We start from the raw sequence: 16,824 nt of genomic DNA on the forward strand, positions 1-16,824 counted from the left end.
GTAATGATTTATTATATTGTTTGTGGAAGAAGGTCTACTATTGCCTCATAATTCCAAACAAAGAGTGATACCATTCTTTGGAGACCACAGTGTTCCATGTCCTTTACATCATTTCTGGGGAGCAAGTGGAATTCTCCTTGCGAACTCGGTTGGGGAGTGAAGATAAATAGAGAAATAATTTAACTTAATATTTCATTTATGTCCCATGTAATGGAGCATGTACAAATAATTTGAAGTTATGGATTCTGTACTTTGAAAGGTAGTACCTACTAATGAACCATACAAATAATTTAAAGTTATGGATTCTGTACTTTGAAAGGTACTACCTACTAATGAACCATACAGATAATTTAAAGTTATGGATTCTATACTGTGAAAGGTACTACGTACTAATGAACCATACAGATAATTTAAAGTTATGGATTCTGTACTTTGAAAGGTACTACGTACTAAATGTATGACGTTCAAGAATGATGGTTACAAAAAGGAAAATAAACATTTTTGAACTGGATCTATTAACACTATATATTCAGTGTGTTGAATTCAAGGCTTCATATTTTTGGATTATAAAGGTACAGAAAGTATCAACCAGATGGCTCTCCTCTCACATTAATAATGGGAAATTATATGGTTGTTGTTTAAAGCTATTACATTATGGAAGTTTTTAATGTTGGGTAGTAAACCAACTTACTGTAAGTTACCTGCTAACAGCTGCAGTAATGTGAAAAAAGTTATGTAACAGAATTTTGTTAAGCTTATTAAACGTTTTTATCTCACTTGATAAGTTAGGTCTAGTGCAGAAAAAAGATTTTTTTATTCATTTTATCTCCATGTCTCTTCAGGTTTGCTAATGCTTGTTTCTTCTATTAACACTAGCCTGCAACAGTACCTGAAGACAAGAGAAGGGAGATAATATTGTCAGCTCTACATAATAATAGGAGTAGGTATGTCATTCACTGACGAAGTTTCTTATGAATACGAGTATTTTAAGGTTTAAGAAGTACTCTTAAAAGAAACTTGTAACTTAATTATGTACAGTTAAGTTTCATTAACATAATCCATACTTTAAGAAATAACAATTAAAAACAGGAATTCGGCTTATTCCATTGGTGATCCTAGGGTTTTCTTTGGAACTGAATGATTTTTTAGGAAATTGTTTTCCATTTATTCTGAATAAAAAATGTTAAATGCTGATTTCATGGGTCTGATAAAATGTAGTTGGATTTCGTTTATGTGACCCAGAAGATTAAAACTTGTTCTGTATATATATATATAAAACCATAAAATATTCAAGCCATAAACCAAAACACACTAACATGAAATTAAAAAAAATCTATTTTTTAAATACTTTGCACATTTAAAAGAAAAAACAGGGGGATCGTAGGGTTCAAGTTACAACATGGGATTATAAAATGATCCTAAGTTTTGGAGGTGACTCATGAAGTAGGACCCACATTGCAGTGGGGATATACCACCTATCAGTCTTAACCTCCACCGCTAGTCTCACAAAAGAAAATTAGAAATTAGGAGAGTGAGATGTGGGTGATCAAGTCAACAACGTCCCATATCTCTTATCACCCTTCACTGCCTGCAGAGAGTTGTAGGAAGGTGACTGCTCTCCCAAGTTAGAATAAGAAAAGATAAACATAAAAAGATGAAGAAAAAAATTAAAAAATGAAAACAAGGTACTACCACTTGGGGTTAAAGTGAGATAAAACTTACCTCTTAAAGTTGGTATTCCTGCCCTCAATATGGTAGAGGCATGAATTAACACCCACGTCAACAAAGTAATAGTTTACTGTGACTGTCATGTTTTTACACGCAGCTTAAGGTGTACATCTGTATAAAGTAGTGAAGGGTGATACAGATGTGGGACACAGTGGACTTGAGCACCCACATATCACTCTCCTAATTTCTAAATTTCTTTTGTGAGACCAGCAAATTGTAGGTTAAGACTGATAGATGTTATATCCCCACTGCAATGTGGGTCCTACTTCTGCAGCAATCTCCACAACCTAGGATACATTTTATAATCCCACATAGCTTGTACCCTAGGATCCCTTTTTTAAAAAAAATGTGCAGCATATTTTTAAAAATTTCATGTTAGTGTGTTTTGGATTGTGACTTGAATATTTTATGATTATAATATAATTGCTCAGAGGTTGGGATTTACTGTTTGTAATGCAGTCCTTCCTCATGATTTTGTTTTTAGTCATTTAACTTCATTTAGATATAAATTATTTAACTTCACTAAAATATGTGTGTGTGTGTGTGCAGGATCTGCAAAGTGACTATTGGAAAAAAAACTTAAATTTATGTTTTCTTAATTATTAGTTACTATAAAAACATACAAACACATCTGTCTCAAACATTTGAATTTCTGTTATTTTCTAAAGATTTAAATGTGGTAAAGAAATAAAGAAAAAGACAACTCTTTGGGGTCTGAGGGTTCATGTTCCTCCCCCTGCTCCATCAGTCATCCTGCCAGCTACTGACCCACTCAGTGGAAATGCTACTTTTGAAACAAGAGGCAAGCCAAAGAAAACCAGAGAGTAAGATTTTTAATGTTTGGTACTGAAAATTAATCTTTGTATTTTAATATAGGAAATAATTGTGTTCAGTGCTGAGAATTTCACTTGGGTTCATATAATAAGTAACTTTCTGTTTGCTTAATGTTGAAGGTTTAACTTGGTGTTTTCATATAATAAATGTTTAGTGTTGAAGGCTGGACCTGATTGTTTCATATAATAAGTAACTTTCTGTTTGCTTATTGTTGAAGGTTTGACTTGGTGGTTTCATATAACAAATAACTGTTTGCAGTACACTACATTATTGAATTTCGTAATTTAAAAGTAAATATTAACAGAACACATCTAAATATAGATTTTAGTGTGTCACATGGTATATTGAATACAGCACTGTTTAAAATTAGATGTTTGTGATGTTAAGATACTAAATCTATAGTTTTGTACAAATTAGGAACTCAAATTACTGATATTGACAAGCTAGAATATAAAATAAGAACCTTGTATCCTTTTATTTTACTGAGATATGGCTTATGTACTGAATCAAACATGGCAGCCCCATTCACCTCTTTCTGTGTTTGGAAACAGTCCCTTACATACACTCACTACAGTATATGTGAATAAACAATCAGCAGCTTAGAATGTCTCCAGAATGGTTTTCTCAACTGTTTTAATCTGTGACCACATTTCAAGCCAATATTTCAAGGTAGGTAGGTTGTGTCTTTAGTTTGCTTGAAGTTTCAAATTTTTTTAGACCTAAATCCAGGCTAGTTACTGAGCTTGATATATTATAGTAGAAGACTGTGGTATTGATAACAGTAATTTATGATGTTTTGGTTATAAAACCTAAAAATAAAAAATGTTCAAGTCTTCTGTGCACAAAGCCCAAAAGTTGTAGCGAGAAGAAATGATTGTTTTACTGTATTTATTATCCTGTATGTTAAGAAAAGTAAGTTTCATAACTTATTTCTAAACAGTAATAATCTATGTACATATTTTAATGTATGATAATTTAAATGAGACTATATTACAAAATACTAGTCATAGCCAAGATGAAGTCAGTTTGTAAAGATTGAAGGTCAGACTTATGTCACTGGATACAGTGACATGTGAGCTGCATCAAAGCAAGTCAGGTAATGTTATCCAGGCACGAAGGTCAATATAATCAATATGTAATTGTATAACATTATTAGACTTAGTTATTTGGACTAAACATTTGAATAAAAGTAATATATGTTTATTTCCTAATGTTTTGTGGTGGTTATAAGGTCGGTCAATTTGGCAGACCCCACACAGTTAAAGCATCCAAAGTAACAGACAAAATATATATATATATATATAATCTTACTGAAGACAAACATTTTAAATGTATTTAGAATGTTTTAGAGATTACACAAATAATGTTTGAGGTTTATAAATTATACCTGTAAAATCACTTCACACTCAAACTAAAGGAAACACTTTGAATGCAACAGAAGCTGAATGTTCTTGTGTACAGCTTGTTTGTTTGTTTAGAGGATTTTGTGAATTTGAATTTTCTCTTTTTTTTTGTAAAATTAAAATTTGTGATTATTGTTTTACATGTGTTTCCTGTAGTTTTTGCATGTATATTTTTATATTTATAGTGTATACATGCAACTGTTAAAATGTAAACTACTAAAAATTTCTCTTTGCTTCATGTAGCAGTTTACATTTTCAGCCTTACTCACCTTGCTGTAGTCTCACTTCTGTACTAGTTTGAGGCTTAAGAACAAAAGTTTTCTTTACCTGTATAACACAAATAACATTTAACTCACCATCTTGAGGCATTCAGACAACACAAATATAGGCATAAACTGTATGGAAATTTGGAAAAATTTACTAACTAAGCCTAATAGAGATGTATTCTATACTAGGTATAGAAAGGCAAAATTCATGTCCATTTAAGTCATTTAATATACACTACTCGTGTATTTACTTTGTAAGGAGGGAGTTAAATATACAAGTTTGGTGTTTGAACTATTGCCAAATCTAAAGGTTTTTGATCAGTTTCTGTGTGAAAAGTGTATGGGAAATGTTAAAATAATCTTGTAGGATAAAATCAAGTAACTAAGTCTTTTCTTTGAAGACTGCACATTATAACTTTCTGTTTATGCATATATCCAAACAATATATGTGTGTGAAAAGTGTATGGGAAGTGTTAAAATAATCTTGTAGGATAAAATCAAGTAACTAAGTCTTTTCTTTGAAGACTGCACATTATAACTTTCTGTTTATGCATATATCCAAATGATAGTAAACTAATTTCCTTCCTTTTATGATGCCAGTGATGCACATAGTATTTTGTAATTAAGTTACTGCTGTTAGATCATTTGCTTCAAATATGCAGGCTTTATTAGTATTGTAATATAATATAAAATTATTGTAGCTCGTTTATATACATTTTTGTAAATTGTTTCTACGATGCTGCATTAAAATTGTTTAGCTTATAAAACTTGTATAGCAAGAGAAGTGTGAATCATGGCATTCATCTGTACATCAGAAATAACTGCTAAATATTTTTGTAAACTACCATAATTTTGATAAAATTAAACCATAAATTGTTGCAAAGTTAAACTGTAGTTTTTAGCCTCTAATTGTTTAATAATCTGTAAATTTGTGCAGTTTGACTAGATGGTGCTAATTTCTTGTTATTCTGTTGTTTGATTAGATGGTGCTAATTTCTTGTTATTCTGTTGTTTGATTAGATGGTGCTAATTTCTTGTTATTCTGTTGTTTGATTAGATGGTGCTAATTTCTTGTTACTCTGTTTGACGAGATGGTGCTAATTTCTTGTTACTCTGTTTGACAAGAAGATGGTGCTAATTTCTCGTTACTCTGTCGTTTGACTAGATGGTGCGAATTTCTTGTTACTCTATCGTTTGACTAGATGGTGCAAATTTCTTGTTACTCTATCGTTTGATTAGATAGTGCTGATTTGCTATTATTGTATTGTTGCATTGCGTAGTGCTAATTTCAATGGGAAGCGAGATTTCAAAACTAAAATAAAGTTTACAGTTGTAGTTCTTGGGTTTGCTTTATTTATGGTATTTATTTATTACTGTTTTAACTTAGAAAAGTTAGTTTTATTTTATTCAGGTATTTCGTACTTTTCGTGTGGATCACTATTTGATAGTTGTTGATAAAATGCTTTAATTATTTGTAAGTGTCTTGGTAATATATTAGTGTTAAGTTCACGATGATAGTTTCTTAATTTATTTTGTTTTTATTTCAGTTCTACCCATTTTTCCATGAAAAAAAATTGTATGAAAAGTTTTGATTCATCAAATGATTCATCTACTTCAACCAATGGGCAAAAATTAATGAGATGTTCAATGGAAGCTACGAATAGGAAGGTATGAAGCCAGATCTGTTTTCTGAAATACAATGTGTTACAAACTGTTTTTGATGTTGTGGTTTAGGTGTTAACTAGATGGTGCATGACATTAAGGTTGAGAAATTCAATAACGTAAACCTAGAAAGTTCTACTAACATGGACTTTAAGATTTCTAGTGAATTTAAGGAGTACATTGTAAGTATAATATTCAGTGGAGAATGAAGATGATGTTTCTTTAAGAGACGCTTTGTTTCAGCTAGTGGTGAAGCTGTTAGTGTTTTTCAGTTACTGGATATTTTGGTAATGAAGAATAAGTTTATACAATACCATTAGCATGGCTGTAAATGTGGTTACAAATTGTTATAGCGTTTAAGCCTTTCGGCGTGGTTGGCGACCGCAGTCGACTTGAAGGCTCAGCATGGCAGGTGATATTTGTCAACAAGATGTAAACAACAGACCCTTGTGGCTAATTATCATAATCACATAGGCCTGTAGACCCACTTGAGGCTAGAACCACATGTATTCATTGTTTACTTGGGATTCCCAGCAGGTATTTAAATCAGAGGTCACGTGATTTCTTTGTTTTCTAGGCTGTGTAGATCATACTGTTCATTGGTTTAGAAGACGCCTTCCTTGCATATTTTGTTGATACTTGCGATGTTGTTACAATGCTGCAAGGAAAAGTTTATGCCACTAAAGAAGTAATCGATATTATTTTTAACAATGAAGAGAGTGACAAAGAGTTTGAGCCAGATGATAATGAAAACTTACTTGTAATGGACGAGAGTGATAATGAAGACATTCATGGCCTGGAATCTGTCCCCACTTTAGGTAAGCACATGGTGTAGTTAGGGTCATATAACTTATTGCATAAACTGTCTGACCAAGGCTAGTTCTTGCAAACGGATATATAATATATTGTGCAGACTGCAAGAGCAAAGGTGAAAACCGGTATCTCCAAGACTACTCAGAGAGCAGATTATTCATGATTTACTGAAGGGATATGTCAGCAAAGCCAAATGAAAAGACCAAATACTGATAAAGGTCAGCACTTGGTGGAAAGACATAGTATTGGACAATATGAGGACAAAAAAACACAAACCTGATTGTACTGTTTTCAGCGATAGATACACAGCTGGATGGAAAAGAAAGCAGACTCATTATTTCTGCAAACAGTGCAATCTCCCATGTGATTTTTTTTACCATGCCATGAGATATATCATAACCACACAGACTATTGAAGGACTGCTGTATACAACTTATAATAAATTATTGTGTTTTACATGGCGCTTCCTCGTTGTGTATCAAGATGTCTTCCTTTATTCCTGTTATTCTTATGTATTGAATTTAACATATATAGTATCGGGTACAATCACTGAATATTTCAGGAACTTTTATTGAGTATTGCCGAGATATCATGCTTTTAGTACTGATACCTTAATTAGTTGAAGTATCAAACATATATATATTCAGCACCATGCCGAACATTAAAAGTTGTTATTCAGTGCGAAAGGGTTAAGCTCATAGTAATGTTAGAAGAAATAAACTAGTAACAAGTTGCTATAGTGTTTAAGCTCATAGAAATGTTAGAAGAAGTAAATAAACTAGTAACAAGTTGCTATAGTGTTTAAGCTCATAGAAATGTCAGAAGAAATAAATAAACTAGTAACAAGTTGCTATAGTGTTTAAGCTCATAGAAATGTCAGAAGAAATAAATAAACTAGTAACAAGTTGCTATTGTGTTTAAAGCTCATAGAAATGTCAGAAGAAATAAATAAACTAGTAACAAGTTGCTATTGTGTTTAAGCTCATAGAAATGTCAGAAGAAATAAATAAACTAGTAACAAGTTGCTATTGTGTTTAAGCTCATAGAAATGTCAGAAGAAATAAATAAACTAGTAACAAGTTGCTATAGTGTTTAAGCTCATAGAAATGTCAGAAGAAATAAATAAACTAGTAACAAGTTGCTATTGTGTTTAAGCTCATAGAAATGTCAGAAGAAATAAATAAACTAGTAACAAGTTGCTATAGTGTTTAAGCTCATAGAAATGTCAGAAGAAATAAATAAACTAGTAACAAGTTGCTATAGTGTTTAAGCTCATAGAAATGTCAGAAGAAATAAATAAACTAGTAACAAGTTGCTATAGTGTTTAAGCTCATAGAAATGTCAGAAGAAATAAATAAACTAGTAACAAGTTGCTATTGTGTTTAAGCTCATAGAAATGTCAGAAGAAATAAATAAACTAGTAACAAGTTGCTATTGTGTTTAAGCTCATAGAAATGTTAGAAGAAATAAATAAACTAGTAACAAGTTGCTATTGTTTTTAGGCTCATAGAAATGTCAGAAGAAATAAATAAACTAGTAACAAGTTGCTGTAGTGTTTAGGCTCATAGAAATATTAGAAGAAATAAATAAACTAGTAACAAGTTGCTATAGTGTTTAAGCTCATAGAAATGTTAGAAGAAATAAACTAGTAACAAGTTGCTATTGTGTTTAAGCTCATAGAAATGTCAGAAGAAATAAATAAACTAGTAACAAGTTGCTATAGTGTTTAAGCTCATAGAAATGTTAGAAGAAATAAATAAACTAGTAACAAGTTGCTATTGTGTTTAAGCTCATAGAAATGTCAGAAGAAATAAATAAACTAGTAACAAGTTGCTATAGTGTTTAAGCTCATAGAAATGTCAGAAGAAATAAATAAACTAGTAACAAGTTGCTATAGTGTTTAAGCTCATAGAAATGTCAGAAGAAATAAATAAACTAGTAACAAGTTGCTATTGTGTTTAAGCTCATAGAAATGTCAGAAGAAATAAATAAACTAGTAACAAGTTGCTATAGTGTTTAAGCTCATAGAAATGTCAGAAGAAATAAATAAACTAGTAACAAGTTGCTATTGTGTTTAAGCTCATAGAAATGTCAGAAGAAATAAATAAACTAGTAACAAGTTGCTATTGTGTTTAAGCTCATAGAAATGTCAGAAGAAATAAATAAACTAGTAACAAGTTGCTGTAGTGTTTAGGCTCATAGAAATATTAGAAGAAATAAATAAACTAGTAACAAGTTGCTATAGTGTTTAAGCTCATAGAAATGTTAGAAGAAATAAACTAGTAACAAGTTGCTATTGTGTTTAAGCTCATAGAAATGTCAGAAGAAATAAATAAACTAGTAACAAGTTGCTATAGTGTTTAAGCTCATAGAAATGTCAGAAGAAATAAATAAACTAGTAACAAGTTGCTATAGTGTTTAAGCTCATAGAAATGTTAGAAGAAATAAATAAACTAGTAACAAGTTGCTATAGTGTTTAGGCTCATAGAAATATTAGAAGAAATAAATAAACTAGTGACAAGTTGCTATAGTGTTTAAGCTCATAGAAATGTTAGAAGAAATAAACTAGTAACAAGTTGCTATAGTGTTTAAGCTCATAGAAATGTTAGAAGAAATAAATAAACTAGTAACAAGTTGCTATAGTGTTTAAGCTCATAGAAATGTTAGAAGAAATAAATAAACTAGTAACAAGTTACTATAGTGTTTAAGCTCATAGAAATATCATAAGAAATAAATAAACTAGTAACAAGTTGCTATTGTGTTTAGGCTCATAGAAATGTCAGAATAAATAAATAAACTAGTAACAAGTTGCTATAGTGTTTAAGCTCATAGAAATGTTAGAAGAAATAAATAAACTAGTAACAAGTTGCTATAGTGTTTAAGCTCATAGAAATGTCAGAAGAAATAAATAAACTAGTAACAAGTTGCTATAGTGTTTAGGCTCATAGAAATATTAGAAGAAATAAATAAACTAGTAACAAGTTGCTATAGTGTTTAAGCTCATAGAAATGTTAGAAGAAATAAACTAGTAACAAGTTGCTATAGTGTTTAAGCTCATAGAAATGTTAGAAGAAATAAATAAACTAGTAACAAGTTGCTATAGTGTTTAAGCTCATAGAAATGTCAGAAGAAATAAATAAATTAGTAACAAGTTACTATAGTGTTTAAGCTCATAGAAATGTCATAAGAAATAAATAAACTAGTAACAAGTTGCTATAGTGTTTAAGCTCATAGAAATGTCAGAAAAAAGAAATAAACTAGTAACAAGTTGCTATTGTGTTTAGGCTCATAGAAATGTCAGAATAAATAAATAAACTAGTAACAAGTTGCTATAGTGTTTAAGCTCATAGAAATGTTAGAAGAAATAAATAAACTAGTAACAAGTTGCTATTGTGTTTAAGCTCATAGAAATGTTAGAAGAAATAAATAAACTAGTAACAAGTTGCTATAGTGTTTTAGCTCATAGAAATGTTAGAAGAAATAAATAAACTAATTTGCTGTTGTTTATAGACTGGATCGAATTTTTACCAAGTAGTTTGAAAGAATCCGTCAATGAAAGAACGTTACAACAAATGTATTAATATTGAGGGAACATAAGTGTATATAACTGTTTTTCACAAAATTGGTATTCTGCCTTTTAACATCAATAAATTTCAGTTCTATAAATAGTATCCAGCAGTTTCTCTGTGATACAAATTCTGAGTAGACTGATATGTGTTACTTGTTCAAAACTCATCTACCAGCTAATGGAAAAAAGTCCTTCCCCACACAGTAATCAGATAAGAAATAATACCACATCCTCAGTTACAAAATATATCTTGGTTTTGGTGCAGTGTGACCCGTATAGCATTGGGGATACACCATCTATTGGATTTAATGTCCCTTTCCATATGTATTTCCATATCTTCTTAAATTTGGTGCTTAGTTATGAGAGTCACATTTTCAGTCCAAACTTTGGAAAACAGTTCCCTGTGATTTCTGTATATGTGTATATTAATTAGGTTTAAGCATATGTTCTGAATAGAATCGTGACTATTGCAGATTAATGTGGCCTCTGAAGCAGATTGAGAATACAAATCTTAGATCATTTTAAATTGGAAGTATTCCCAAGAAAACATTCTTTTAGTGAACAAAGCACAGTTTGAATTATCATTTGATGTTTTACTTATCTGTCACTGATATGCACTAATTATCAGAAGAAATTCTGTTTCAAATTTCTCCAGTTTGTTCAAACAATTTTCAAATCAGTCATATAGTACATATATTATTAAAATTTAATATCTATAATTAACTATTGAAACTAAGCTTTCAATAGTGATAAGAAGGCATACTTTTTATGTTCCATTAATTATTCAGTGCGTGGGGTGTTTACAAGAGCCAAAAGATATTAACCTTTAGTACATAAAGTAATTTACTCTGGTTTTTATTTATCATGCATAATGTTAGTGGAATGATTTCATATAAGCATAAAGCATTATCAGATATGTGGATTGGTACTTGCCAGTTTAAGAAAGCCATAAATGGATTTACTGGTATTCTATAGTTACAGCAAACTAAGTTTGTAGTTATTTTAATTCACATAGTTGTCTGAATTAGTAATAGCTGAATATTTATTTGTTCAATAAAGTTCACTATAACATGAAAATTAACATTACCTAGATACCATGACAGAGGAGGTAAGATTAAGGTAAACATGTATCTCAGGATGTCTGGTATGGGTATTAATACTTTTACTAATAAAGCAGAGAACAACGTTTCAACTTTCTTAGGTCATCTTCAGGTTAACAAAGAGAGAGTTTGTTTTTTGTGTACTGTGGTATCTGTTTAAACTTAGCTACGTCATGCCATTGATATATGCTTGTGCAATCATAACAAAACTAAGAGACTTAAACCAAATAATTATCAATAGAAGAAATTTCATTTATTTCATCCAACAGGGTTGAAAGGAAAAAAATTATCCCTAATTTTGTAAAGGTTAAACTATCTAAGGATTTTAATCAGTGTACAAACATTATCCATAATTTACCAAAAAAATGCTAAAAGCCAGTTGTAAACTGTGTTAACCTGAAGGTAAGCTAAGAAGATCAAACTGTTGGATTAGTGTTAATATCCATACCAGCTATTCTGAGATACATTTTTACTTCAAGTGGGTCTCTCATAATCATGAATTAATGTAAACAATTTATTTTATTGGTACATAAAATGTTTCAGTAGTGTAAGAAGTTACCAGGTAGAACTATTATGATTTAATGGATGTGAACATATATGGTATCTAACTTTGTATCGTTTTTTTAAATACATTTACTGCAGAGAAAGATTCCGAAATCAAGTAGTTCAAGGTGTAGATACTCTGGTCAGTGTTTTACCAGTAAGCAGAATATATCCGACAGTGATGATGCGTCCTCTCGAAGTACCCTTGACACAATCATCCCTCCACCCACAAACTTTGAAGGGATCAACCATCCCTTCAGGGAACTAGATCAGCCAGTGAGTAGCACTCAGCACTCACAACCAATGAAAAGTCAGCTTAACGAAGATGAATTTCAGGTCTTTAGGAACGGAGAATTTATAAAAAATGTTAAAAGGAGAAGGAAGAGAGAAAATAATACTAAAATGACATGGGTAAATTTGTGTGGAAACAAACGACTGACAGTTGATAATGGCTTAGAAAACTCCCTAGTCAGTATTTCTAAAATCTGAATCTTTCTGATGATCTGTACACCTCAAGTAGTAATTACCTTGGATCAACTAATCGTATAACTAGAGGTGAGAAGTTCAGAGTTCTTGCACGGAGAGTGACACTTGAAGGCATTGTGCAGTATCTAATTGAATGGGGAGGTACACCAACGTAATAGAAATTAAAACAAAAATAGGTGTACATGTGTAATTGTTTTCTCTTTACCTGGTCATGGTTATTAGAGGAAAATTGTGTTGTGTTTCATGTTTCATTTGAACGTGTAATTTTATGTTGGTTTTTTTAGCTACTGAAAAGAATATTGAGATGTTCCAACTTGACAGTTTTTGTTAAAAAATTAAGCAAATATAAGTAAACAGGTTACACTTGAAGTATCTTATTTTCCTTATTCTTTGTTATTTTTTAAATTAATGAAATTTTATTTTAGATTCAAAGCCTACACAACGACAAGGGAAAGATGAGTGTGTAGTTCAGTAATTTTTAAATGTCTTTTACTTTCATTTGGAATCATTATAAGGATCAGAAGTTTAGATAATTTTACTTGGTGGTTCTGAGTAAGTTAAATGAGTGAAAAACATAAATGTTTCAATTCATAGTTACTTCTGTAATATGTGAATGAGTTAAATAAGTGAAAAACATAAATGTTTCAATTCATAGTTACTTCTGTAATATGTAATTTATAAAATTGATTTTATTTCTTTTAATTGTTATTGGTTACTTTATACATTAAATTTACATTTAACGTTTGATAGAAATAAGTATAACCATGATTTCAAAATTTATATTAATAATCAGTTGCACTTAGGTTATATATATTCACACGTGAGCACACACACAAACACACACGTGTTATTTTGATTAAAACATATGGTGACTTAGAAATAGTTACAAGAAGAATATGAGCAATATGAAAATCTAGTGTCCACTTATTTACAAAGTTGGTCTGTATAATTAAAAACAAAATTTATTCCATTATAACATACAGATTAAGTAATTACCTAAGGTAAAAGGTTAAGGTTCATTTAAACAGGTTATTTTATTGATATATTAGATTATTCATCAATCTAAGTAGCTCTGAAAGTAAAACTTATGATTTAACAGAGTTTAATGCTTGTTGACATACCACGACTGATGCGATGGAACCAAACTTTGAGACTGTTTTCTGTATAGATTTACTATGCCACCTTGTATTGAGTGTAGGTTAATAGTGCTTCATGTGTATACTGATATGTGATAAAGTGTGAACCATGTGTGCAAACCATGAAGCACACAACCAGCATACTTGTTTTATCAAGTGAAGAGGTTGGTTCGGCTTTAGTAATTGACATATTGAAGCTTGTAGATACTGGAGAGTTTGTGTCAGTTAGGCATCCAATGCACAGTACAGAAATATTGGTACTTTTAAAGAAGAAACCATAGTGGTTTGTTTTAATAACATTATGTGGGACTTAGTCCCACAAAGTATTAGGTTATATCCTTACTCAGTGTATAGAGGCACATGTGGTACTAAGTCCCACAAAGTATTAGGTTATATCCTTACCCAGTTGTAGAGAGGCACATGTGGTACAAAGTCCCACAAAGTATTAGATTATATCCTTACTCAGTATGTAGAGGCACATGTGGTACTAAGTCCCACAAAGTATTAGGTTATATCCTTACCCAGTTGTAGAGAGGCACATGGCATGAGTGTGAACTTACATCAGTGTCTGAGATGAAAATGTTTATCCCAACTGTTTACTAGCAGTAAACATCTGGCCCATTGCTAAGAAAGATTGAATATGCTTTTCACAACAATGTAGCATTAAAGAAACTGAGACCAAACCTTTGAACTTTGTAGCCAAGTGAAGATTGTTCTAGTAAAAACATGGACAATTTGCCAACATTAAATGGTTAGATGTTAAGGTGTGACCAAGATGTACAGTGATTATCTTCTAGACCTTGTGATAGCATTGTATGAAAACGTTAGCTGTCATATAATTGACATTACAAGCACACCCCCACCTTAATACTATGCATAAGGCTATAATCTTTCTATTGTAGAAGTCTAAAGCACATGTTGTTTGTTAGTTTTATCAGTACAGTTTCTTTATTACGGGGTTCTAGTAACTACTAGGAAAGTTACCCTCCTCCTTCGAGTGTATTTTATAAACGTAATTTTTATTTTTTTGTCACAGTAGCAAGCATATCCATGTTTGGATCTCAAAATCACATATAATGCCATGCTAAGATCAGTTACAATATACATATCTATTTAGTGTTCGTGGACATTACTTTGAAAATGGATGACCATTATGCCTAAGGTCCGTGTTTTGAGGACAAATGGTGCATCAACACAAATTTTAGGAATAAAATACTGCAATAAACCAATATACTGAAAGGTGCCTTGCAAGTGTGTTGTTGGAGAATTTTTCTTTTTGGATAAGGAATGGAATTTGTTTTCTATTTTTTATTGTTATGTTTTATATTGCTAGTAATTTAGCTACTATGTTCAAGACAAGTAGGTTATCACGTTTACGTTTTTAAAAGTATTTGAATAGTGTGAACTTTGTGAGACAAAACCTTCACTGAATTATACAAGTTCTTTATGTACTGTTGAGAGAGAAATTTGTATAAGTGATGAGATTACAGGTGATTATAATCATAACACACTTCCCTAATGTTTTCATTTTTCAGTTGATGACATAATAGTGGTGTGCTGCATTGAAATTTGTTTGTATTAGTGCATTAAATCATGTCCTGTTATCAGCCAGAAAGCTGTTTTCATTTATAAAACTAATTTGTTTTTCAGTGAAGTGTTTACTGCAGTTTCTTAAGCCTCACAAATATGTAAGGAAAGTAGGCTTAGACACATTCACCAACAAGTTGTTAATAAGGCAAACAGTTGTATTGTTGTATTGGTTTTAAAAGTTACATAGAACATTTGTCTAAGAATATTTGTAAAACAGTTTTGCAACATAAGGTGAATTTAAAATGATATTTTTAGCAACAGTTTTATTGTAATGTTTTATGGTATAAAATCAATTATAATCAACAGTTGCAGCGACTTAACGTTTTAAAACTTGAAAATTATTTTATTCAGCGTAAGCTCTAGGGGCTAAGGAGCTGAAAATGCAATTTAAGTGATCTGTATGAAAAGTACCTTTTTTTTTAAAGTAAAAATTGTAATTTTTGTGGCCTCTATTTGTTGAATGTTATTCAACAGTGGTGTATGTATACACCAAGATGTGAAAAAATACGAACCTCTTTTTGAACTGCAATTTGGAATGTTTCAAGGAATATTTAAAGCATGTGGAATGGCTCATTATAAGATATATATAGTTACACTTACTGACATCTTAAAAACAAAATATAAGCAACGAAAAATAAAATTGTGTGAGAAGTTTAAAAACAAAAACTAACACTCATTGTAAGTGAACACAGTGCAAATTTTCGTTTCACACTACGTGGAGCGCATATTAATGTGTTATAGCTTTAAATTTCGAAGCTGGCTTCAAATCCATGCACTACTATAAAATATTTTGAAGCTTTTGATGGGTTACTGAAGAGGTAATATTCCATTGTTCATGGTGAATTCTACTAACTTCCTTAAGTGTGGCTACTACCAACAGATGTGTAGCATAGCGCAAATAGCCTAAAGAAACAGATATGTTTCTGTTTGTTAACTCCTCACAAATATTTGACTAATCAAATTTGACATGGTGGCACTAACGGTCCGCAGAAGTAACATAAAGGGACACAAGTATTGCAAGGTTTCTTACAAAAACTAAACATTTGTCTTTAATTCAGTTACTGCCTTCGTGTCACTCTCAATTTGACAATTCACAAAATTACCCACTGATGTATGGCAACAAAACTATCACTATGTTGTTATGCCAACAATACTGTTTATATTAAATGTGTAATGTAAATGTTAATTTATAGTTTATTTTCTGTATTTTAATAACTTTGACGATATAAAATCAATATAAGTTAGTGTTAAAAGTTTCCAATAAATTAAATAACTACATTACTGTTCCAGACAAATGTATTAAATTAGTTAAGGATACTAAAGGAAAAGATGTTCTCTAATATTAACATTATTATCAACATTATTAATGATCTAGCAAACGAACAATTCCTGCACGTACAAAATGGACTGTTCATGGCATAATGGTTAATTGTTGCAAAATGTTCTTGGCCACGAATTCACTTTACATTTCAATTGTTAGTGTTTTAGTTATAGTTGATGTGTTAAATTACCCAAATGAATTTCTAAATTGTCTTGAATCACCATACACATTCTGAAGTTAAAGGTTGGTTCACCAATAGTGTTGTTGAGAGGTTTTGATCTTCCAAGGTTATGTAATGGTACAAGTTTAGTTGTTAAGACTACTGCCACGTGTTGAAGCAACAGATCATGTCAAAAGTGAAGGTGTTCGTTGAA

The 16,824-nt window shown here is 30.9% G+C and overlaps 1 protein-coding gene across 1 annotated transcript in view; it reads left to right on the forward strand.

Annotated features, from left to right (window-relative positions):
* LOC143250002 (metal-response element-binding transcription factor 2-like) overlaps positions 1–12,406 on the forward strand; it is a 56,287-nt gene extending 43,881 nt beyond the window's left edge. Inside the window, exons 8-11 of the mRNA XM_076500638.1 lie at positions 877–944; positions 2,397–2,552; positions 5,779–5,899; positions 12,017–12,406. Coding sequence (XP_076356753.1) covers positions 877–944; positions 2,397–2,552; positions 5,779–5,899; positions 12,017–12,406 — 735 coding nt within the window. The remainder of the gene's footprint in view (positions 1–876; positions 945–2,396; positions 2,553–5,778; positions 5,900–12,016) is intronic.
* Positions 12,407–16,824: the final 4,418 nt, after the last annotated feature.

The sequence above is a fragment of the Tachypleus tridentatus genome, chromosome 4 (assembly GCF_004210375.1).
Source record: "Tachypleus tridentatus isolate NWPU-2018 chromosome 4, ASM421037v1, whole genome shotgun sequence".
Lineage (NCBI taxonomy): Eukaryota > Metazoa > Arthropoda > Merostomata > Xiphosura > Limulidae > Tachypleus > Tachypleus tridentatus.